General features: G+C 38.3%; 5 protein-coding genes across 5 annotated transcripts in view; 2 read left to right on the top strand and 3 right to left on the bottom strand.

Annotated features, from left to right (window-relative positions):
• LOC117782768 (box A-binding factor) overlaps positions 1 to 25094 on the top strand; it is a 92897-nt gene that overhangs the window by 23784 nt on the left and 44019 nt on the right. The window contains 3 exon segments of the mRNA XM_034619800.1: positions 1493 to 2009; positions 2011 to 2117; positions 2119 to 2266. Coding sequence (XP_034475691.1) covers positions 1524 to 2009; positions 2011 to 2117; positions 2119 to 2266 — 741 coding nt within the window. The 5' untranslated portion in view covers positions 1493 to 1523.
• LOC117782772 lies at positions 16430 to 17576 on the top strand. Its single transcript, XM_034619808.1, has one exon. The coding sequence runs from the start codon at positions 16515 to 16517 to the stop codon at positions 17430 to 17432; it is 918 nt and encodes a 305-aa protein (XP_034475699.1). The 5' UTR covers positions 16430 to 16514; the 3' UTR covers positions 17433 to 17576.
• On the bottom strand, positions 18955 to 20270 carry LOC117782773. The gene has a single exon (XM_034619809.1). The coding sequence runs from the start codon at positions 20134 to 20136 to the stop codon at positions 19267 to 19269; it is 870 nt and encodes a 289-aa protein (XP_034475700.1). The 5' UTR covers positions 20137 to 20270; the 3' UTR covers positions 18955 to 19266.
• LOC117782777 lies at positions 20169 to 21074 on the bottom strand. The gene has a single exon (XM_034619813.1). The coding sequence runs from the start codon at positions 21057 to 21059 to the stop codon at positions 20307 to 20309; it is 753 nt and encodes a 250-aa protein (XP_034475704.1). The 5' UTR covers positions 21060 to 21074; the 3' UTR covers positions 20169 to 20306.
• LOC117782774 lies at positions 23707 to 24629 on the bottom strand. Its single transcript, XM_034619810.1, has one exon. The coding sequence runs from the start codon at positions 24577 to 24579 to the stop codon at positions 23743 to 23745; it is 837 nt and encodes a 278-aa protein (XP_034475701.1). The 5' UTR covers positions 24580 to 24629; the 3' UTR covers positions 23707 to 23742.

The following is a 25094-nucleotide window of genomic DNA, read 5'->3' as shown; positions in this document are numbered from 1 at the left end:
ATTTTAATTTTAAGAACATTTATTCTTAAAATATGAACTTGGTCTTATTTAAATTGTTCTTAAATGTGTTCTCTTAATTCAAGAATTTGATGTTCTCGACGCATTTTTTAGACCAAAGATCTTAGTTCTGAGACCAAAATCTTGATTTTAGAACATTTTTTTTATCAGTGTACAGATATAAAAATTAAAAATCTATAAAGTTTGTCAGATTTTACAAGTGATCTTAAAGCATACTCTTAAAGTTGTCTGCAATACATGTTAATTGCCCAATTCTATGTTATTTTGTGGCATTAAATAAATTTCTTTGTTTTCTGTGCATAGTCCAAGTTTCCTGCACTTTCGATCTGCCTAAATCTTAAGCACAACTCTGCATAATTTATGTACCAAATTTCGTATGTACTTTTATCTCATCTACATACACTCACACACAATCATTTATATGCTTATAGTATGTACATAACAAAAAGTTTCTTGCCAGACGTGACTCACTCCCCTTGTCAGACTCTTGGTCAGCCCCGCCAGGCATATAAATTATAATGCGGAGTAGGTGTAAAATTTCCGATTACGACTCGGCAAGCAGCCACCATGAAGCAAGTAGCCAGCTAACCATCCCCTCCTGGAAGCCACTGTGCTCTGCTGTGGCTACTTTGCAACGCCGTTGTCCGTTGCAGGACGTCGTCGGTTGCAAGGACATGCACAGGACTCGAACTCGAACTCGAGCTCTAGCTGGAAGCGTTGTTTTGCATTTGCAAAATTATGTGGCATGTGTGCGACGTTTCCCCTCTTTCTTCTCTCTCTCTCTCTCTCTCTATCTCTCTCTCTCATATTCGCTGCCTTTGGCATCTCTTTGGCTTTTGTTGTTTGTTGTTTGTACGTTGCTGTGGTCAACCGGATGGCAACAAAGATAATTAATGAAATTAATGCGCTTGGGCATGAGTTTTAAGTGCACGAAATATATTCGATAAATGTAAATTCTAAATTATGAGCCAAAATCAGGCTAAAGGCACAGGTACAGTCACCATCCAGCCAAATGCCAGCTAATAGGGTGGTTTATGCATTTTAATGGCAATTAACTGCTGCAGCTGACCCTATGCAGAAGACTGGCAGCAACCTGCTTCCAGTCGAGTATAATCGGCTGGCAAAAACCCTGCAATGTCAATTAATTGTAGAATAACTGATATTTTAAAATGCCACCTGCTTCCAGTCGAGTATAATCGGCTGGCAAAAACCCTGCAATGTCAATTAATTGTAGAATAACTGATATTTTAAAATGCCATTTTTTTTTGAATTTATACATTAATGTAAAAATTTATGTTAGTTACATTTATCGCCTATGTTAATTACAGCTATCGTTATGTTAAATATAAATATTGATATGTTAATAATAGTAATATGTTTACTTTACCAAACTGATAAATTTCTGTTTTATAATTTATTACATAGTTTACTTAAAGACTTTATTAAATGTCTTTAGCTTTTCTGTTGCTTCCAGGCGACGCACATAATGCGAGCGGGTCAGTGACATGGCCGAGGGCTGCGAGGACTCCGCCGGCGCCACTGAATCGACAACGTCACAGTATAAGTTAGACAAGATGCTGGGCACGGTGTTGCCCTGTGAGGCGTCTATTGTTGCCACGCCTGGCAGCAGCAGCAGCAACAACAGCAGCAGCGGCAACGGCAGCGGCAGCAGCAACATTGTGAAGCGGGAGTTTTGCGATGGCAACATAATGCCAGGTGCTAGTGTTAACAACAACAACAGCGCCACCAGTAACAACAATAACAATAACAACAACAACAACAATACCAATACCAAATTGCAAGCATTGATATGCGCCGGCAGCAACAGCAGTAATAACAACAATAATAACAACAGTAGCAATAACAACAACAATAGCAACAACAGCAACAACAGCAACAACAACAACAACAATGCCAACAACAGCAGCAGCAGCTCATCATCCTCCTCCTCGTCGTGCTCATCGGCAGCCGCTGCAGCTGCACCACCGCGGCCGTCGTGCAACCCGCCATGCCAACAAATCACCCGGATGCTCTCAAAGCGGCCCATCGGCCCGGATCATGGGCATGGGCATCGGTGTCGGTGTCGCCCTCGGCAGTCAATGGGCGGACGTCATCGCTGCCCAGTCGCTGCTCCCCGGCAGCTGTTGCGGCACAGTCGCCATGTGAAGGTGCCACGCCCGCATCGCCGCCATCCGTCTCCTCCAACAGCTCGTCGCATGTGCTGGCGCTCAACATCAAAACCGAGTCGGTGAGTCGCCAAATGAAATCAATTCTCATTAAAAACTAGAAATCTGAGCAACTGCGTGAGCTCTTTGCCTCCAATTGGGGAGTTCAAGTGGCAGAGCAGTAAATGTCGTAAATAAAATTACTTGAAAAATATTCCAGATCTTAAGTATCAGGAATTTCAATTTATTATTACAAAACAAATAATTCACAATTCTTTAAATAAAGTAGGAAACATTTTCTGAAAAACAGTAAAATCGTTAATTTTAATTATAATTTGAAATTATTCGGAATTATTGAACCATTAAAAAATATTTTTGTTTTGCAAGCTGTTCATAAATAATATTTTTATAAACACTATATATATAAATTTGAAAAAAGTCGATTTTTAATAACGTTATTAAATAACTACTCAACAAAAAATTGTATTTATTAAAAATTCGCCATTTCATACTTTCACGAAATTCTTTTTATGACTCACGCGTGAGTCACGCGAAGCATAAAGTGATCACGTGATCAGCTCTAGTTGAATTCTTATATTGGTTTGCTTTTAATTAGCATGCAAACGGTGCGGCGTTCATTAATTAGCTGCGGCACCAACTGGCTAATCATTGAATCGCAGTGAGCTTGCCACAGTCCGTTTGTTGTTGCTGCAACAACGGCGGCCTAGCTTCAAGGGCAAATTTGGCGTCAAACATTTTATGCCACAAAATGTTAGAGAGCAGCCGCAGGCTTCAGTCATGTCGTGCTCAAAAAAAAAAACTAAATAAAACAACAACTCTGGCAGCACTCGGTCAAATATTTGTCCCAATTTTAATGACCATAAAAACTCAGCAGAAAAAATCGAAAGAAACAAATAAAAACAACAGCCAACAAAAATGAGTTCATAAAAAAATTTGTGCAATTGTCAGCAATAAATAAAAAATTTCGCATGTCCTCGTTCACTTGGAGTCGGATTTGGTTCGCTTTGGTTTTCGCTTGGGTTCGATTTGTGCCTGCTGGCGCATAGTGAACCAACAACAACAACAACAACAGGAACAGCAACAACGATCTGTGGTTAGCCGAATCGGCTCGATCAGTTGTTATGGTCTCCGTTTTCAAGTTTATTATTGTTTAATTTTTCGTCTAAGGCGATTGTTGTCGTTTCTCGTAAAATCGCCTAAATTATGAGCCAGTCTAAGGGCTGCGACTGGAGACAATACAAATAATGACGTCCGAAATGAAAATACTTGAAATTTCAAAGCTTTTTTGGCGACTATTAAGTCAAGAAGTGTTCTGAGAAATTTTCCTTAATCAGAAAATTCTCAAGACTGACAACTTAATAATTGTTTATGTAGTTTTTGTTACAATTCAGGTTTTCTAGGTTAAAGATATTCGATAATTTAAATTTTAAAATCCCCTAATTAAAAAAAGGTTTGGACTTAACAATTTTTAATCACAGCTGGTCTTACGACATTAATTTAATTATTCACTCGGTAAAAAATGTAATCGATTAACAGCAAATAATCTCTATAATAGTACAATTAATGTTCGAACTTTAAAGCCAATTAATTAGATGCATGAGCACAAAGTACGTTCAATTAAATTATCATAAATTAAATTTGCCGGTCTTGGCATTAATTTAAGCAACTCGATCACTGCGCATGCCACATTCGATAATACTAAAAACTATATTCGATATCTTTGACCGCATTTTGGCTTTGTCCGCTTTGTCTATGTCCGATCCACATGCACTCTAATGACACAATCAGCTCACACGACACGCACACACATTGAATGACACCCTCCTGGGTACCCCTGGGCACCTTCCTCCTTCCCCTGGAGCTACTATCATTGAGCGTTGGGCAAATCATGCAACTAAAATGCGACTTGTAATGCTCAAAAAGCCAAACAAAATGTTGTAAAAAGCAATTAATAAAAATAAAGCAATCAAAAAAGTGCATAAAATTTATGTGCATGCAGTCAAATGAGTAATCGCCTGGGCCAACATACACACATACACACACAATAACACACCACAGACAACAACAATAAGTGCAACAATAATAAACTCGCAACATTTATTGAAAATTAACCAACAAAAAAAAAAACAAAAATAAGATACGACAGTAACAAAAACAGCGCAAAAGGCAAATAATAAGCGCAAAATAATCAGCACACATACCCAAATAAACACACACACACACACATGCACACAGTCAAAAAATATAAGAAATAAATTTATATTGGCGACTGCAAACAAGAAAATCCAGGTGCAATAAACATCGTATCAAAGGCCACAGAATGAAAAGACTACAAAAAGCGAACAGCAAAACAACGAAATATTGCTACACTTACAAGCATCAACAGAGTCGAAGATATTTCTTAGTATTCATAAAATATATATAATTATAATTTAAAGATTTATGCTAACCAGGAAGTCAAACAAAATACAATACAATACAATACAAAATATAAATGTTCGACTTTCAGACAAAAAACATATGCTTAATAATAGAGTATGTAGTATATAATATGTATATATATATAATACAATGGTCAGTTGAGACAACAACTAAGGAAAGGGTGGCGGGGCAGTCCGGGGTGCAGTCCACAATATATTAAATATATATAATTATAATTTAAGGATTTATGTTAGCCAGGAAATCAAACCAATAACGATATTGGTTCGGGTATATCCCGAAACAACCACTTCGGTAAAAGTTTATTTATTTTTATTTTATTTATTTATTTATGCACGACTAAAAGCAGTCGGCAAACAAAAAATTACCAAGTATACAAATTAAGTTAAAGATTAAAAATACAATTAAAAATAAATTATAAAACTGTACAAATTATGAACTGTAACGAAAAAAAAAAATTATAGTTAGATCTGGGGTAAACAAAAATTATAAAAGATCCAACATTTGTTGCTAGGATTGGGGTTCATATCGGTTCTTTTTTATTAATTTAAGAAAAGGAGTATCTCGGTAATAGAAGAATGTGTTCCATGGCTTTTGTCTTGCAGCTTTAAAATTTTTTTCAAGTATCGAAACATAGAATACAAAATATAAATGTTCGACTTTCAGAAAAAATTTATGTGCTTAATACTAGAGTATGTAGAGTATAGTATATATAATTTTACAATGGTCAGTTGAGACAACAACTAAGGGAAGGGTGGCGGGGTGCAGTCCACAATATATTAAAGCTAATTATGATCGGGACAGTCGGGCAGCCCATTGGCTACGCAATTTGACGGCGCGGCGTTGGCAACGGGGCGGCATTTTCAATGCTGTTTTCAGGCCAAGGCGGCAGCCCGCTGAGTGAGTCATGGAGACAACGGCCACGTCTAATGAGCCTGGTCAGCCGCAGGCTTGGCTCGGATATGGACCCCTCCTCTAAGATGTGGTGAAAGCGCAGTGCGAATATGTACTCTAATTTAAAATCTCAAGTCGCTAATTACAAGTTGAGGCTAGAGTATTCGTACTCACACTCATGCTCGTACTCAAAGTTGTACTCGCATTTACAGCGCACATGTTGCGCATGTGCAATGAGGCTGCCTTTTGCTGTGAATGTTGCTGTGACTGTTGCGGTGGCTTCCACGTCTGACAGGCTGAAACTACGTGCGTGCCAAGCGGATTTGATGTGCCTCCTCTGCTGGGTGGGTGTGTGTGTGTGAGTGTGTGTGTCTGTTAGTTGATTGTATACTCACATTCACATCTGTAACGTCATCATCATGATGATCAGCAACAGGCTGCTAACTGCCAACCGGTTTCTGCATTTATTTTAAATGTTGCAAATATTTAAAGCGGGATTATCCACGAGTGAAGCGGAGGCCTGGCCTGGTTCTGGGCCTCTCGTTCTGCAGGCCCACATTGCAAATTCCCTCTCTCTTTCTCCTTCTCTCTCTCACTTTCTGTCTCTCTCTGTCTCTCTAGAGAGATTTGCAAGCCGCAGCTGCGTGGCATGTAAATCGTTTGTAATTAGTTAAAAGTCTCGACGCGTCAACGTTTAAAAGGAGCAGACAATAATTGCTTATTAAAAAGAATGTCTTCTGCAACAATTTTTATGACTGCCAAAGTCAGCTCATAAATTGACTGCAAATTAGGTGAACGGCGCAATCAAGAAATCAAATTGGCAATAACTTCAATTTGGCTAATGCAAAGTGTACCCTAAAATATAAGGAATAAAATGATATTTATATAAGTAATAATAATTTATGTATGTATAAAATAAAATATTTTTTATTTTATTTATTTATGCACGACTAAAAGCAGTCGGCAAAGAAAAAATTACTAAGAATTAGAATTTTGTTATGAATTAAAATATAAAATTAATATGAAATATAAATTACGAGAAAATCACTGAAAAGAAGAAAACAAATTTTAATTAGATATTGAGAGAAACGGTATACAAAGAGAGAAACGGTATTAGAAAAGAAATTAAATTTTTTACGAATATTAAATATATCTTAATGTTAGACCATTGACGTACATGGAAGGTAATACTAATTAATACATTTCAATAATGAAGATAATCCTCTAATGAGTCATTGTATGAAAATGCTGCTGAAATTGGTAATTAGTTGAGTTAGTCCTTTAAATACATTTTGTGCTATTTAGATTTTAAAAATACATTTTGTGCTATTTAGATTTTAAAAATTCTTTAATTAAATTCAATCTATCCCAGCTGAATCTTTCGCTTTTTTGGTTTTAAAATATTTCTTGTTTTATTGAAAATATGGTTAAGAAGAGTTGCCGCATTTATTTTCAATTAATTGAATAAAATCCATTGGTTTCCCGTGCCTCTCCTCGCCATAAACATAAACATTAATTAATCCTGACTTACGGCTTTTCAATATTTATATATATAGTGTTTCCCTGCTCTTTGACAGCCTCGGCAGCTATACAGCTTATGTTTCGGATTCGACACGCCTTCACCGTCGCTTTCACATAGCCTGACATTTGACAGGCTCTTCGGGTGCCCCCAAAAACCCAGTATTTATGTGGATAATATCCCGTATCCCGGTTTCTCAAGTGGAAGAGTGCAAGTTGAAGCCAAAACAAGACCCAAATACCATGCGAACAATTTGTGGCTTGCAGTTTTTGCTGTTGTTGTATTAATTCAAAATTAATTGCAAATAAATTACAAAGCAATTTGTGTGTCGGACGGTTGTTGTTGGCGGCATTGTTGTTGCTGTTGTTGCTGTTGTTGCGGTTACCCCGTCAGCTGCATGCAACTTGAAATTGGCAGTGCATTTAATTATAAATTAATTATAATGCAAGTTGTACTTATGCATGTCCACGTAATGCCAATAATCATCAGGCGCTGCATTTAGGGGCAATATTATATGCCAAGTTGATTTTGACGTTGAGCTCATTTTTCTTATTACCCCCCTTCCTCCATCCCCTCCTAGCACTTGGCGTTGCCTTGACTTGCCTTAATTTCATTTTATTTACGCAAAAAAAGCAACTACAAATGGCAAATTGCCTTCATCTTAATTATGGTGGTATTAAAAAATTATTAACAATGTTGCTGACGCTGTCGACATTGTTGCAGCAGCAGTTGTTGTTGCTGCTGCTGTCGGAGAAGTGGTTGTTGTTGTTTTTAATGTGATATGCGTGATATTAAGCGTCAATTGCAGCCGGAGATCAGGTCAAGCGTGGGAAAAGCGCCAGCTGGCGACCGGTAGTAGAAACCCAACAAAGTGGAGTAATATGATAACCAACCTAAAAAAAAAAAAAAATGAATAAAATTAAAATTTAAATTAAATTCAATTGTAAGCTGAGTTGATAAATAATTATTTGTTTATTCAAAAGAATTCGCTAAGCTTTATTTATTCAATTAATCTTTTCTATGGGTACTCGTAAATCAATTCGTTTGTCATTAGAGTACTTACTCAACAGTTTTGACCTTTGCCAGGTTCCACTTGAATGCAATTTAATTGCATGCATCTCCTTATGCGATGCCAACAATCCCACATGTACAGTGAAACAACCTCTTCCTCGGAGTCAAAACAATAATTGGCTAACTGAAGAGGGAGAGCAAGAGAGTGAGACAGTGAGAAAGTGAGCTGCCCGCTTAATTATCGAGCTGCGATTTAGCCCAAGTCTTAGAGTCTTTTAGTTGTACTTGATAAAACATAAAGCTAAGCTAAAATAATAATAAAACAATCCTGTACAATCATAAGCGGTGAAGAACAATAGTTGCGAGTTCTCTGTTTCTCTGCCCACTGGCCAAATGGGACTGGAATGAGACTGGGAGCTGAGACAGAAACTAAAGCTGGTCTATGCAATAAGCGTGCACATTAAAATAAATTTAATATTGCCGCATGAAGCCGGTTGCAAGTTGCCAGTTGCGAGTTGCAAGTTGCTAGCTGGAGAATTGCGCATGCGCCACGTTTTGAGCCTGAACTTGGCCGGGCCTCTCATAATTTGCAACCGAGTGGCAGAGTGGCAGAGTGGCACAGCGACGATGTTGGTTCAACTTTGCTACACTCAATTAAATGCCCCTCTGTATCCGTATGCTTATGTCTATGTGTTTGTGCTTGTGTTTGTGTGCCAGCAATAGTTAAAGCCAAAAATAGCATTTAAACTCATTAATTTAACGCGTGATTATGACCATGTTTGAACGAGTACGAGTACCCGTTGCAGTTGTTGTTGTTGTTGCTGTTGTTGTTGCTGTAGCTGGTTGCAGTTGTGGTTGTTGCTGCTGTTGGCTGTTTAGATGGTCGCTTGGCTGCTTGCTCTGTTCCTCTGTTGTTTGGGTATGAAAAACGTTGCCAAAAGGCATAATATTTGTTGTTTTTATTGTTGCTGCATCAGTTTTTTTTTTTTTGCTGCCGTTGCTGTTGTTGTTGTTTTTGGCATTTATTTTGCGCTTCTTTGAGCTGCGCGGCCTCTGGAGTCGTACGTGGCAGCACTTTGGCCATCGCATTGATGTTTTATGCATCAGCGGGACAATTTGGCCAGCTCGTTGCATTACACTGTGCGATAATTAACAACAAGAACAAGTTGGGAATTAATATTGGGAAATTATACAAATAAACATCTACTGAAGAAATATTCTTACTTTCTAGCAATTACATAACTTTAGCTATATTTTACCTAATTCAACACCATTTGATATGATTTGATACTGATTTCTTTAAGTGTTTTTTGCCAGCGTCACAAATTAAATGCACATTTGGTTTGGCATAAGGAAAAACCCACAGCAACAACTACAACAACAACAACTGCAGCAAAAACCCACAAACGGCCACTAAGCATAAAAAAGATGCCACAATTGCGATAATTTTTCTATTTGTTAGCGCTGCGTTTGTGGCCCCAAAAGAAATTGGCCATGAGCGAAACGTACCAGGTTTTAAGCCAGCATTAATATTTTATGTGATTATTCGAGGCCAATGAGGGGACAGAGGGCAGAAGGCCAGTTGTTTATTCAAGCCAGCCATGCAACAGTCCCAATGGAGCTGCAGATATACGAGTACGAGTCCGAGTACGAGAAAGAATGAAAGAAAGAAAGAGTCCAAGCTGCAGTTGCAAGTTGCAAGTTGGAACTCGAACACAAACTCAAACTCAAACTGAAACTCGATAATTGCAATAAAGGCGCATTCTTTGGCCATTTAGCCAAAGGCGCTAATTCGTTTATTATGAGCTGGCCAGGCCAACTGGCTGTAGGAGCCGTTTTCATAGATCCACTCGCAGATGGCGTACTACATTCGCTAAGAAAATGCATAATTTTTCCACTATTTATCTTGCATTTTCGCCTGGGTGTGGCCGCAGTCAAGGAAAAGCACAAACAATTGCAAAACGAATAACGAAAACAAATGCAGCTTTTGTTTGTTTAATAACTTAAGATTGGCGGAATCAGGAAGAAAGAGGAACGAGCTTCACAAGCCCATAAAGAACCATCAAATGTTTGCTGAGTGAATATCATTTTAAGTAATAGCTCCAGGGAAAATAGACATTTTCGAATAAATATGTTAATTTTAAGAAAGAATTTAGTTTGTTATATTATTATATATTATTAATGTAAAAGTATCGATAGTTCTATCAAGTGTAGTAAAAAAAAAGAAAGAAAAAAAGACAAGAACGAACAATTTTTTAAATAGCTTGTGCACGAAGTCAAAATGAAATTTAAATTGAAGTTTGTGTTTGTAAATAGTTTGCTTTTAAAGGCGCTTTTACTCTTGAACGAGTATAGCTCATTCTTCTCCTTTATAGCTCATCCTCTGGACACTTTGTCATAGACGTCTGTCAGCTGCCGTTTGTGTTGTTGTTCCTGCTGTTGCTCCGTGCAACTAATTAAAACATACAATACCCAAATTAATTACTAAAACAGGTTAACTTGTGCGCAATAATAGTCATCTATCCACTCAGTTGGCTAGGTCAACAGCGGCCACAACCTGGCGTCGTCGATGCGGCTGCCAATGAACCTCAACTAACATCCTAGTCCTCATCCTCATCCCCATTCCCATTCCCATCCGGATTCTCATCCTCATTGACATTGTCATCTAGCTTCAGCTTGTGCTGCCTCTCTGTGGCGCCAAACGAAATTTGTTTGAATAATTATTGCAGTCAACTGTTGTGGGTTGTCCCTGGGTTCGTTTGCGACGATATCCTGCCATAGTCGCAGCACGTCAATTGTTTTATTAGTTCGTACAATGTCGCTGGACGGAAGCGGGGCCAACGTGGCGTATGTGCAACGCGTTCAGCGTCATGTGTCTTCTATTCAAATATTCTGCTGTACTATATATATGAATATTGTACACGTGTGTGCATATGTATTTGTATATGTATATGTATATGTATATGTATATGTATATGTATATGTATATTCACTAATAACTATTTTACCTTAGCGACATGTGTCGCCCCAAAACCATCAAGCTAACAAATTTTTTAGTTATCCTTGGGCAAAAAGTGTGCTTCGCTGTTTTGGCTTGTTTACTTCATTCTGACACTGCGCATATGTCAGCTGCGGCACTCATAATTTATTGAAGCTCATAAATTTCACTTAATTGGCATTGACAAATAATAAAATGCTAACAACAACAACAGCAACAATGATGTTACTCACAAAATATTGAAAAGTCTTTACTCTCGTATGCACATTACTTGCAATTAGAGCAAACCACTAATTATATGGTGCTCGGCATACATACAGTGAACTCTCACACACATTTACTGTCATTTTCAATTAGGTCTATTTTTCTTCTTACCAGGAATAACAACTTTTTATTGCATTCTACAATTATTTTTAATAAAAGTAAATAAAATAGTTTTTGAAGTAAAATATATTTAAATTCTGATTACGTTGAAAGTTGAAAGAGCATTTATTAACTTTTTTATTTCCAGTAAGCAGTTAATAAATTAATTTTAAAATATTATTATTTTAAGACCAAGTTAAAAAAACAATAAATCACTTCTTTTTAGACTTTTTTAACTTAAAGATGTAACTAATCTTGGTTAATTTTAATAAAACTATGATACTATCATGTTGCATGCTCAACTGCACCCTCGTCATCGTCATCGTCATCGTCGTATCTAGCGATTTAATTAGTGTCTGTCTTTACGTCAGATAATAATTTCAGCTGGAACTGGAGCTGGTTGAAGGAGTTGTTGCCTTGCGGTCATCTAAACATTTTTCAAAGCCTGGCTAAATACATTTTTAATTATGATTTTACGTAAATAATTATGACCTAAGCAACAACCAAACAAGTTTCTAGTTGCCGTTAGAGAGTATTATAGTCTGTGCCTACAACATGGGGCACAGCAACAACTGAATGTGGTAATATCCTACGATACCCAGCGGAGTCGAATGCTTTAAATTAATAATTACGGAGAAAAAGGCGCAGGCGACTTTCAGGCGCGTCGGTTTGCATGTGCTTGCAAAATGCGAGTGAAAATATAATTAATGCACTTAATGTGTAATTATTTCAATTAAACGATACGTATTGCTGTCCCGAGTCCAAGTTAGTCTACGGCTTAGTTCCCGTCTCCGTCTCCGTCTCCGTCTCTGTGGCCATCTCCAGCAGCGGGTCCTGTTTCATTCCATTTCATTCCGTTTAATTGCCCATCTACAAGCTGGGGGGTTGCCTGCAAATTAAGGTCGGCCTAATTGCCTTGGACTGAGCTTATTGCTACTCCTTGCTGACGATCATCGATAGAGTAACCGCATATGGACTACTGGCAAGAGCAGCTACCACATCAATCAGCCAGATCAGCTAAATGGTATGTCGAGCAGTGGCCAACCGGTTTTTTGGCTGGCCAACAATTTGACTTAATTATAAAATGTCGTGCGACTGTCATTACAATAAATTTTATTTAGTCAACGTTGTAAATTACCAACAAAACCAAAACCAAAACGACAACCAAATGCCATTGATGTTGGAGCAAAACTCTTTTGGGGCTGCCCCTAATCGCGACATACAAATTTATGTGGACGCACAATCGCCAATATTCTGTTGCCAAGCACTTAGCTCTGCAAGTCAGCAACATGTTGCGAGGTGTGAATGCAATTACCTTCAAAGTTGATAAGCGATGGCAACAAGAGAGCGACAATATTTTAGACTCCCTTCTTTTTATTTATAAATTAAATTGCTTAGGACTTTTTTTTAATTGTACAACACATTTGTACTCTACATCTGTTTTATCTTCATTTTGACAATTAAATTGCTTAGTCGATCACGTTGCCATCTCTATTGCTGCTTGCCAGCAACATGTGTACGCATGTATTGGCAACATGTTTATCGCAACATTAATTGTTGCTTGACATGGCAGCTGTGGCAGCTTATTCTCCTTTTTTGCCTGCAATTATTGTGCGATTAGAAAGTTTGCCGCTTGCCGCATATTGATATACAAATGCCGCCTAATATTTCTACATATTTTTGCATGTGGCAAGAAGCTTGTGGCAATGACGTCGGCTCTGTTTGCAAAGTGGGTTAATGGCATATTTATTTATTACCGCCATTTGCCGTGACTCTTCCACTTTCCAAGCGTGTTGCACTCACGTGCTTAGTTCTGCACATTTTCTACTTATTACTCTCCTGCGCTCTCTCTCTCTCTCTCTCTCTTTCTTGTCACAGCTCAATATTGTAGCAGGCGCACAGCAAAGGCTAGGTGGGCATTATTTAACAGACACTGGGGGACAACACACACACTCACAGGAAGCACACATGCAGGGAGAAGACACTTGGAGGTTTCTTAGCTGCCAAGAAAAATCTTTAAGTTGTGCGAAGTGAAGTGTGTGTGTGTGTGTGTGTGCGTGCTAGTCACACATGTGAGGGAACAGTGGGTGCGGTTGTTAACTTCAACACAGAATTGCAAGACTATTTCATAAATAAAATAAACCTACACTTATTAAAAGTTACACTTATATATTTTATTCTTAGTCACATATTTAAAAAAGAACAAAATTTAAAAAAAGAAAGTATTTTCAATAAAATCATATTTATATTTTATTAAAAGTTACACTTCTCTTATTAAAAGTTACACTATTATGTTTTTTATGTTTTATGTTTAAAAAAGAACAAAATTTAAAAAAATAAAGTATTTTCAATAAAATTATATTTATATTTTTAATTAGCAAAAACTCCTAGTTTATATAAAATGAAACTTTTACTATCAAAGACGATTCTGCAAGTACTTTATCATTTATTTTCAACTACAACATTCTTTTCCAAAGAATTAATTATAATAATCTAATATGCAATTATTTATAAACTAATTAAGATAGCGCGGTCAGAATTCATGCATACATTTAAAAAAAGGAGTAAAATGCTGACATGAAACTAACATGCTTGTTGACTAACTTGTGAATCATTCTCACTCACACTCTATTTGTGGGCAATGTAGAGAATAGAAAGAGATAGACAGAGTACTCATAGTCGTACTCGTTCGCTTGCCCGCTCACATTCAATTTGATTATGCTATGTCCGGCAGCTATTTTAGATTTGATTTTCACACACATTTTGTGTTATGTTTCTCTCTTTGCTGCACTCTCTGTCGCCTCGAGTATTTTTCATATTTTAATTTAAATTAGTGAGTAGGAGAGTGGGAGAGAGAGAGAGAGGGAGACTCTCACATTTAGACAGGGAGCTACTGCCTGGCAGACAATGCTGTTATAACTCATTCATCCTCATCCACATCCACATCAGTCACTGAGACTGAGACACATTCTGCGCTTAACGCGCTGATGTATGCTAATGAGCCGCATTGTGCCGGCTCCGGGTCCGGGCCAGGATCCGAGTCCTGCTGTACAGTCCGGGTAAGGGTAGTCGAGTCTTTAAGTGGGGGTACGTCCATAAATATGCATAATGCAATTAACAACCAAATGTAATTGCAAACACATAAAAAAAAAGGAATAGAAAAGAGAAAAAATGTGCAGAAAGACAAGCAACCACCCGCCTGACGGTGACGGTGACGGTGACAGTGACAGTGACTGCAACAGTGACTGCAACTCGTCAGCTGTCGCCTGGCGCCAGCAGCTTATACTGTTTGAATCCATGGAAATTGTTGATTTTTGCATGTATTCAACTTTCCAGGCTCTTAACCTGTTCCTGTGCACATTTTAATTAGACTATTGAACAATTTTAGAACGCATGTTAGCTGCCTTTAAAGCTGCCCCCGCCACACACTATACAGTGTACACACTGTAAACCTGTAAACCAGTTTCAGTTGCAGAGTTCCACAATTCGATTTTAGCCATTTGGCCACTTGGCTCTTAGTTCCGTCTCAAATCGCTGCGAATCTGTGCCAAATTTCGCATAAAAACGCGGCAACAATTCACAGCCAAAAAAGTAACAACAACAACAACGTGAATAACCGTTGCGTGGCTTAGCCTGGCCAACAACTTGAGACTTCAGTTAGGAGACTCTGTCAGCATCACCGTTGTCTCAGTCTGAGAGTCTGGAGTCTGGTGTCTGAGAGTCTCAGTTCTCTGCCTCAATCCCTGTCTCCGGTTGTCTTCAAGCCTTTTTGGTGACTTTGGCTGATTGGGTTTGTTTTGCATTTCTTAGCCAGAGTTTTGTCTCTTGGCTGCGTAATAAAATGCATTTTAATTTGGCTAAATGTTCAATTAAAGCTTAACATGTGCAGTTTGTTGTTCGCATTGCTGTTCACTGTCAACTGCATTGACTTACTCACAATGCATCAATATAATAGGCGCAGCCGCAGCAACAGCAGCAAGGATCACATTTCGTTAGTATATAGTAGTTGATAGAGTATATACAGTTTGACAAAAGTAATTGTTTTGACAAAAAAAAAATAAATTAGCATATTCCATATTTTACTTTTTCTCAATTTTATTATTACGACACGTATTACTTTTCACGTTTAGAAACGACAAATGTCTAAAATCAAGTATAGAAATATCTAAATCAATTGTGGCTTTCGTTAACTTTCCAATAAATAATCAATAACACTACTATTGACAACTTTTGGGATTAACTAGCGGTAATGGCTGGTACCTCTTTTCTGGCCACAATATGTGCGGAGCGCCTGACCAAGTTCCTCAGCCGTTACTCCAAAGTTCAAGTAAGCAACCGTGGTAACCAGATGCGCAGCACTGTTTCCCTGGAATCGGTTGAAACCCATATGGCATCAGCCCCAAATCGAGGCGCTTCCATGGAGCGCAAGTATTCGCTGTGGCATCCGGCTGAAAAGTCCAAGATTCTAGAGAGTATCTATGGCTTTCATTTGGGATCAAACAGTCAACTGCAAAGAGGTAAACCCTTGAAGGCGAGACCCTCAGCATATCTTTGGCCAAGATCCTTTCTCAGACGGCCCGGAACGTGTCTCAACGTTGGCACTAGACTGAGAACCCAGCAAATATCCATCCCCAAGAGATCCGGGAAGGAAGTGGCTCAAAATTCAGCACTAGCAACTCTCCTGGACAAATATGTCAGTTCGCAACACCGAAATCGGGACAATCCCCTTCATTATCTTTTATGATGATAGCAGATAGTTTAATGTAACAGCTATAACCCTTAAACATTTCAGACTGCACATTGCCATTAACAACAATGAAGTTGCTGTTGTTGTGGACAAACTACAGTCGGTTGTGCATTAAGGTTGTTGCTGCTCTCCACATTCTCATAAAAATATAAGTCGATAATGTTTTAATATGTTTGCGTTTTCACTACTCCAACTTATCAGTTATCAGTTAGCCTTGCCTCTAGCATCATGCCACAACTATTTGAAAATCAGAATTTCTCTTAAATTTACTTTTGTTTCCATATTGGGAATGCATAAAAAAATTATAAATTTATTGGTTCCATTGGTTAGCTGAAGCAAATGGCGAAAATGCTTAGGAGTCTGGGGGCGGAATTAAAATGTCATTTGACAAAGAAACTCCAACCAGTCTGTTGGCCTAAAGCCATGTTTCACAGCTCGAGTCTGATGGCCAAGAAGCAGGATGCTGGTGATCCGTTGGACTGTCCAGAGACCAAGACAACAGAATGCAAAACTTTGAATCCACGCAAATGCAGTCCTACCGATCCACCCGTAAGGTCTTGCAGTGAGCAGGATTGTCCGGAGGAGCCACGTCAGCCCTGCTGTGTGAATACGCGGCTATCGAAGGATGCGTGCCAAAAAACATCCAAGGAAGACAAGTCCAAGGCGGAGAAGTACAAGTGGGAATCCATGTGGGAATCTCCGAAGAACAAAAGTGATTCAAAGGCTTTAATGTGGGACTATCCGCACGAGTGCTGTCCCAAGTGCGATGACGTCCGCTTCGATGTTCTGTACTATCGGCCCTCGAGCAAGTACCGCCAGTTCCAGAGGACATGGTGGGAGTGCTGTCCGCGGATGGTGCCCAAACGGGTGTGCTCCTACTGTGATGCCATTCCACCAGAGGTGACAAGACGCTGCCTGCCACTTTGTCCACGCAGTGCCTGCAATCAGGGGCATGAAAAGCAGCGTGTCGACTGCCTCAACGCAAAGGCAAAGGACTGCATGCGTGTGACCATGCCCTGCTGTCGAGCGGCACGCGTACCGCCCCGCTGCCACCGTGTTCACCGACCCACAAACTGCGTGAAACCCAAGTGTCCCTACCCCAGCTACTCTGAATGCCTGCAAATGGATCCGGCTGTTATTCCCGATCGTCCACCCGAATGTCGCTGCCTCAACATCTTGACCAAATGCGACTCCGTCCGAGTCAGAGCAAAGATGACCACCGATCAATTGCGATTATGTCCATGCCCCAAATGCTAACAAATCCTTATAAACTGTAGGGCGTATACTGCAGACCGTTGCAGCATACACAAAACAGTTTAAAACGATTTGTTCTTTGCCATTCCAACCCATTTGTTGACACCAATGTCTTCAGCAAGGAACCAATAAATAGTTCAGCAAAATTAAAATCTTTTGGTTTTTTTACCCGTATATATTTTATTTTAAATGCGAGATTTTTAAAATAATTACTTGCATTTCTATCTTTATTTCAAATGGTATTTCAATTAATTAGTTGTTTGTTTAAACTGAATATTTAGGTGCTATATTTATGATTAATTCTCTTCAAGGCACTTCTTTAAAATTTTTCAAGAGATTCTTATTAACAAATTTTGGCTCAACATTATTTTTATATATTTATATCAGAGCATCTCATTTCAAACTTTAAATGTCAGTCAGTTTTTCTAAAAAACAGTTTCGGAAATAACATTTGTTTTAGTATTTAAAATTCTTGTTAAATCATAATACTCACTGCGGATTAGAATGTCCCGTGTGCCAAGATTGAGTCATTATGCAGGTTATGTATATCTTTGGACTCCCTTATCATCGAAGCATATGATCCGCCATGCCTCTAGGCATTTATGGCCTGGCTCTGAGGCATTCCAAAAAATTGGAGGTATATTAGATTTCAATGAAGATAATGAAGTGGATCGATTGGCACTAAGTTTCCTCAACGATAACTCGACTGTAAATGCACAACCAATCAGAAGTTATAAAGTCGAACATGGTAATCAAGTTGGAATAGAAGCTAATGATTCAAAGCAATCATCATTGCGAGGAGATTATACTTACAATCAGATGGCGAAGGATCTGAAGAAATTGAAAGCGGAGGAAGATAACGGTGGTTCAAACTTTGACAAGTTTGCTGATATGCATAATTCCATTAGCTTGAATGTTAAGGAAGTATTGGCAAAAACTGAAGTACCAGTGACGAATCTTGATCAGTCCAACAACAGTCAAAACAATTCCAATGTCACCCTGAAAGGCGCCTATAAAAACTTCGCTCCAAAACTGAACGAGTTCGCTCCCGAGAGCGACAACAACAACAAATGCCTATCGAATGATAGCCAAAATCAAGGTTTGCATAACAGAATGGAACTAAACCACAAAGATTACTTGAGCACAGTTCGTGAGAAAGATAAGCAACAAAATGTAAATGAATTTGATGACATTCCAACGTATAAGCCCTTTCAAACGATTGATGTGCCAGTTGATACTCCAAACAAGAAGAAAACAGTAACAAATAATATGTCAGATGATGAGGTAACTCAACAGAAAGAAATACAGACCGTCCTGGATGATACCAACTCAAGGATACTCATGCGTTATGCTCTTATGCAGGCTTTGTATGTCTTGAAATCTGGTGGTACCCACTGTAAGGCCAAAATTATTTTCCGAAGTCCCAAGAAAAACTAACATCACACAGAACACAGAATTCCATGTCGCGTTATTTAGAATAATAAAATTAGATCGTTAAGAGATCAAAAAGACGTTTCATTTTTTATAATAACCCAAAAAGAAAATTTTTATTTATTTTCCGAGAATGTGACCCTCACGCACAGACGACTGTAGTTTGTCCACAGCAATAATAAATAATATATTCTGCTGTGATCAGACTACAACCGACAGTGGCAGAAGGACAATGTTGTGATGCTTATCAGAAGATTTGAGCAAATGGTAGAATTCAGCTGGAATTCGCAATTGAGAGGTCCTCGTTTGTTCCACGACGTTAAGTCCAAATTTTGCTTCAATCCATAATTATAACTCGATTAGGCGATCTCCACTTGCGCTCCAAAGAAGTTAGGGCCAGAAAGCTTTAAACCATGGCGCACTCTGGTTTAAATTTAAACTGCATGCGTTTGTTCGCCTCTCTTATTGCCTCACAGTTACTCGGATGCAAACGATCGCACTCCCGGACACGGCGAGGTCGCTGCCATTTTCTGGTCTCCGAGAAACTTTTGCTGGGCGGTCGCAACCTTAGGCAGGGATTAAGTTTTCGGGTCTGCTGGCAATGGGGAGGACAGCGAGCTGCCTTGCAACATGGCCAGAATGTCTTCTTGCATTTGCCTTCGAGATTCGGCTCGGCTTTCTTGCAAATGTGTCGCATGCGTGCGTAGTCAAAAGTACAGGTTGTCTCCGGACACGGCACCTTGACACGCCTCTGAATCTCCGGCGGCTCGATTCCGTCCAGGCAGCAGACTTTCTTCAAGCGCTCCCTTATGGGCGGGCACTCAATCCAAGTGCGCTGAAAGCTTCTGTTCTTGTCCGATGGGTGATAGAACATCTCATCGAAGCGGGGCAACATATCTGTGCAATATTTCTGCTCGTGTGGCTCACAGGGCGGCTCCCACATGGATCGGAAAGGCGGTCGCTCCTTCTCCTTCACCGTCCTCATCTTGGCCTCTTCTGGAGGGCGATGTACCAAGCGTGACACGCAGCACGGTGGTTCAAACTCTTGATCCCGTGATTGCCTTTGCGCCTCAACCATGTGCTTGTCCAATGGAATCCTATTGGACAGATAATCGCGAGCCGCATCACATTTGTCTTCTATATAATAGCATTTTGGATTAACTGGCATGCATTGAGGATCCGGATGTATGGGCTTCTTGCAAGTGTAAGTCCTGATGGCAATTGGACTAATGCGACTGCCGTAAACTCGACCAAACGGTTGCAACAATAAGCGCATTTTTGATGGTGAATAGCCGAATTAAAATTTTAGTTTAATTTAGGATTTTGATTAGTAGACACTAAATTCCTGGTCAGATTCAAGAACGAAACTGACTTTTCAGAATTTCGTTGTTATATGTCATGGCAAATATATCGATATGGTCGATAACTTTGCTCCTTTTATCGCACTTATAACAAAGTTCGTGCTCGATTTTTGTATGGACAATTGTTGATCAATGCATTTGTGCACTTCTTAATAACCCCGCCCTGGAGATGATATAGCCTCCACATATCGCACAGACTGGGCCTCAGCTTGCAGGCACATTCGGTGGGACAGTAATGTGGTATGCATTCCGGATCGCATTCGGAAAAGCTGGGAAATGGTGCCTTTGTCTTCTGACAAGGGTGGGGTGGGTTAACTATCTGACATTTCAGACTTGTTTTACTGCCCAAACGACTGGTGTACTTGCACAATTGAGCCATTTGGAAGGCATAAACCTCAGCCTCAGATAGTTCCGGCTTGGGTGGTGGTCTTTGCCGTCGCTCAATCGGCAGACAGTATTCCTTATCAAAGCAACAGGTTGGTTTGGGTCTTAACCAAATGCGTGGACACTCACACCAGGTTCGTTGGTAGCGACGATTCTTATCCGATGGCCGATAAAAGCACACGTCGTGCTTGTATAAATCGCACTCATCGACATCCTGAGCCCTGCTCAAGATCTCCATCAACTGTTTGGGATATGCTTCGGCCAGCACCACGTCCGCATCGACTCTCGTACTACACACATTGGGTATTGGACGAGTGGGTCCACATACCGTTACATTTGTGCATTTGGTTTGCATTCTACAGCATCCACCAGAGCTCGCATCATAGTTGCCCCAATGGTAGCAACATCGCGGATAGATGGTCGGTACCACGAGCTTCAGTTGCTGTCTCAACATTTTCAATTTCTTTCGACCTAAACTGTAATTTTGAAAAAATGGCTAAAAAGATTTGACAAATTAATCGCAGACATCTTCATGATTCCAAAAATAAACTACCCTTAAATTTTGTTTCTATGGCAACTGGAGATAATCTTGGTAAATACAAGTACTTTTATAGATCATTCCATATGCATGAAGCCATGCCCTAATAGTGGATACAGGCGAGCTATTAATTATATCCCATAGCACCGTAACCGGTATCGGAATCGTTAGCCGAAACTCTTTGGAGAACCAAACACCAAAACGCTTGTACCGGTTCGGTGGTGGTAAAGTTGCTAGGTCAAAGAGTTGACAAACTTCCAACTGTCATAACTTAAACAAAACTGACCCGATTTTCAAGCGGAATGTCATTTTGATCATGATTTGGCCTCTAAATTGATTCTGCATTTAAATTTTTATCATCTAAAAAATTTGATATTTTATCGATTCTAAGTCATCTATCATCCAATTTTCCATACATACCCCTTGACATTTTTTCAAAAACTTTGATCTCTCATAACTTCATTAAAAATCAACCGATTTTCAAGCGGAATGACATTTTGATCATGATTTGGCCTCTAAATTGATTCTGCATTTAAATTTTTATCATCTAAAAATTTGATATTTTTCGATACTAAGTCATCTATCATCCAATTTTCCATACCTACCCTTGACATTTTTTTGATAATTTTCATCTCTCATAACTTTATCAAAAATTAACCGATTTTCAAGCGGAATGTCATTTTGATCATGATTTGGCCTCTAAATTGATTCTGCATTTAAATTTTTATCATCTAAAAAATTTGATATTTTATCGATTCTAAGTCATCTATCATCCAATTTTCCATACCTACCCCTTGACATTTTTTCAAAAACTTTGATCTCTCATAACTTCATTAAAAATCAACCGATTTTCAAGCGGAATGACATTTTGATCATGATTTGGCCTCTAAATTGATTCTGCATTTAAATTTTTATCATCTAAAAAATTTGATATTTTTTCGATACTAAGTCATCTATCATCCAATTTTCCATACCTACCCCTTGACATTTTTTTAATAATTTTCATCTCTCATAACTTTATCAAAAATTAACCGATTTTTAAGCGGAATGTCATTTTGATCATGATTTGGCCTCTAAATTGATTCTGCATTTAAATTTTTATCATCTAAAAAATTTGATATTTTATCGATTCTAAGTCATCTATCATCCAATTTTCCATACCTACCCCTTGACATTTTTTTAATAATTTTCATCTCTCATAACTTTATAAAAAATTAACCGATTTTCAAGCGGAATGTCATTTTCATCATGATTTGGCCTCTAAATTGATTCTGCATTTAAATTTTTATCATCTAAAAAATTTGATATTTTTTCGATACTAAGTCATCTATCATCCAATTTTCCATACCTACCCCTTGACATTTTTTTAATAATTTTCATCTCTCATAACTTTATAAAAAATTAACCGATTTTCAAGCGGAATGTCATTTTCATCATGATTTGGCCTCTAAATTGATTCTGCATTTAAATTTTTATCATCTAAAAAATTTGATATTTTTTCGATTCTAAGTCATCTATCATCCAATTTTCCATACCTACCCTTGACATTTTTTAATAATTTTCATCTCTCATAACTTTATCAAAAATTAACCGATTTTCAAGCGGAATGTCATTTTCATCATGATTTGGCCTCTAAATTGATTCTGCATTTAAATTTTTATCATCTAAAAAATTTGATATTTTTTCGATACTAAGTCATCTATCATCCAATTTTCCATACCTACCCTTGACATTTTTTTAATAATTTTCATCTCTCATAACTTTATCAAAAATTAACCGATTTTCAAGCGGAATGTCATTTTCATCATGATTTGGCCTCTTAATTGATTCTGCATTTAAATTTTTATCATCTAAAAAATTTGATATTTTTTCGATACTAAGTCATCTATCATCCAATTTTCCATACCTACCCCTTGACATTTTTTCAAAAACTTTGATCTCTCATAAATTCATTAAAGATCAACCGATTTTCAAGCGGAATGTCATTTTCATCATGATTTGGCCTCTAAATTGATTCTGCATTTAAATTTTTATCATCTAAAAAATTTGATATTTTTTCGATACTTAGTCATCTATCATCCAATTTTCCAATTTTCAAGCGGAATATCAATTTGATCATGATTTGGCCTCTAAATTGATTCTGCATTTAAATTTTTTTTATCTAGAAAATTTGAAATTTTCTCGACCACCAAGCCATTATTTATCCAGTTTTCCATACATACCCCTTGACAGTCCATTTAGACGGAAATTAAACTGTTAGAAATAGGATGAGCCAATGCCTTTAATGTTGCAATGTTGCAAATATGACAGAGATATCTGCATAATCTGTTATCTTTGATAAGATAAGAATAATAATTTCTCTTTATTTGTTAGTCATACGTATATGTATCAAAAGTAACAATTATCATAAGAAAAATGAATCGCTGATTAATTAAAATACCGACAGCTCAGAGAGCGATCTTAACTTTGTCTCTCCCTTAATGCCAAGGAGTGGGTCGTCCCAACATTATAACATTAATATTATTAATTAAATAGTCAGTTTATTTTATGCAAATAAGATTAGTATTTTTTTGAAATACATTTAATTCGTTTGGTTTTTTTAAGATTTCCTATTTCGATAATACTCCCATACTTGACACATCATCGGCGTCTTTAGGCAATTGCATTCAATGGGTGGTGCGTCAGGCAGGGGATCAATGAGACACTCCGAGAACGCTGGATATTTTGTCAAACGCTTGCGGCAATTGGATGGCTTTCGAGCAGACTCCTTGCAAGACGGCGGGAATCTGGCTGGCTTGCAAAAAGGCATTCCTACTCGAGGACAGGGCGTTTTCTTCTTCTTTTTCGAGCACTTTGCTAATCCCAAGTCAGGGGTACCCATGGTGAACATTTCAGTTGCTGCGCTGCCGGTTGGATTTTTCATTGGCTTGAACTTGCGACGCTTGTGCATAACTGGCTTACAGAAGCACTGCATCTTAACCTTGCGTCGCTTCACAACACACTTAATCCAAGTGCGCTGATATTTGCGCTTGAGCTTATCGGATGGTTTATAGTGAGTTAAGTCCGCACGTGGCACATCCCATGCACATGGGTCCGCTAAACACTTCTTTCTTGCGTCAATGAATGATTCCAGTAAAAACTCGGGATCTGTTCGACACTTGTACTCCGTACGTCGCAGAGACTGCCAGCACGGATCCTTTGCCTTGAACGGATCTGGCTGCTCCATCGGCTTCAAGTCCGGACGCGCCGAAGGCATTTGGTACGATTCGGCACAATCCTCACACGACTCTGCACCATACAATGTATCCATGCAGCGCTTGTGAGGAACTTGTGATCGGCCCGAGACAGCCAGAAGCCCGCGATGCTGTGGGTGATAATACAGCTGCTTCATTGCCAAAGAAAGATGCGAAATGTTCTTCTTCAAGGACTGCATCATTGGTTTATGCTCACTTTCAAAAAAATAAATTTATATTAATAAAAAAAAATTTAGGGCCACACAAAAAAAGTTTTTTTTATTAATTTTAAAAACTTTTTTTTTGAATAATTTTCATTTTGAATGCCGAAATGATGCGATGCCCACAAAGCTCAGTTAAAAACTAAATAAAATTGGAAAGGCGATTTACATCCTAAAAGGCATCGACTCAAGCCAAAAAAATCATGGCTTGCGTGATAAGAAAAGATTTCGAGGTGAAATTTTATTTATTCCAACTGCTTACTACATTTTTAAATATGGATATTTCTATCGATTCAATATTTACGATACACAATAATATCGTACTATATCGAATCTATAGAACAAATATTATGTAAATTCACTGTTAACAGATTCATTTTCCACACAGTTGGAAGAGTTTTTCGAAATCGGCTAATACATAACTAAATTTCTACATTAGCGGATAAAGAACCGTACATATTTTTTTAAACAATTTTCTACGATCTAACAATGCTTGT

The sequence above is a fragment of the Drosophila innubila genome (assembly GCF_004354385.1).
Source record: "Drosophila innubila isolate TH190305 chromosome 2R unlocalized genomic scaffold, UK_Dinn_1.0 1_C_2R, whole genome shotgun sequence".
Lineage (NCBI taxonomy): Eukaryota > Metazoa > Arthropoda > Insecta > Diptera > Drosophilidae > Drosophila > Drosophila innubila.
This window is presented reverse-complemented; position numbering and strand designations above follow the sequence as displayed.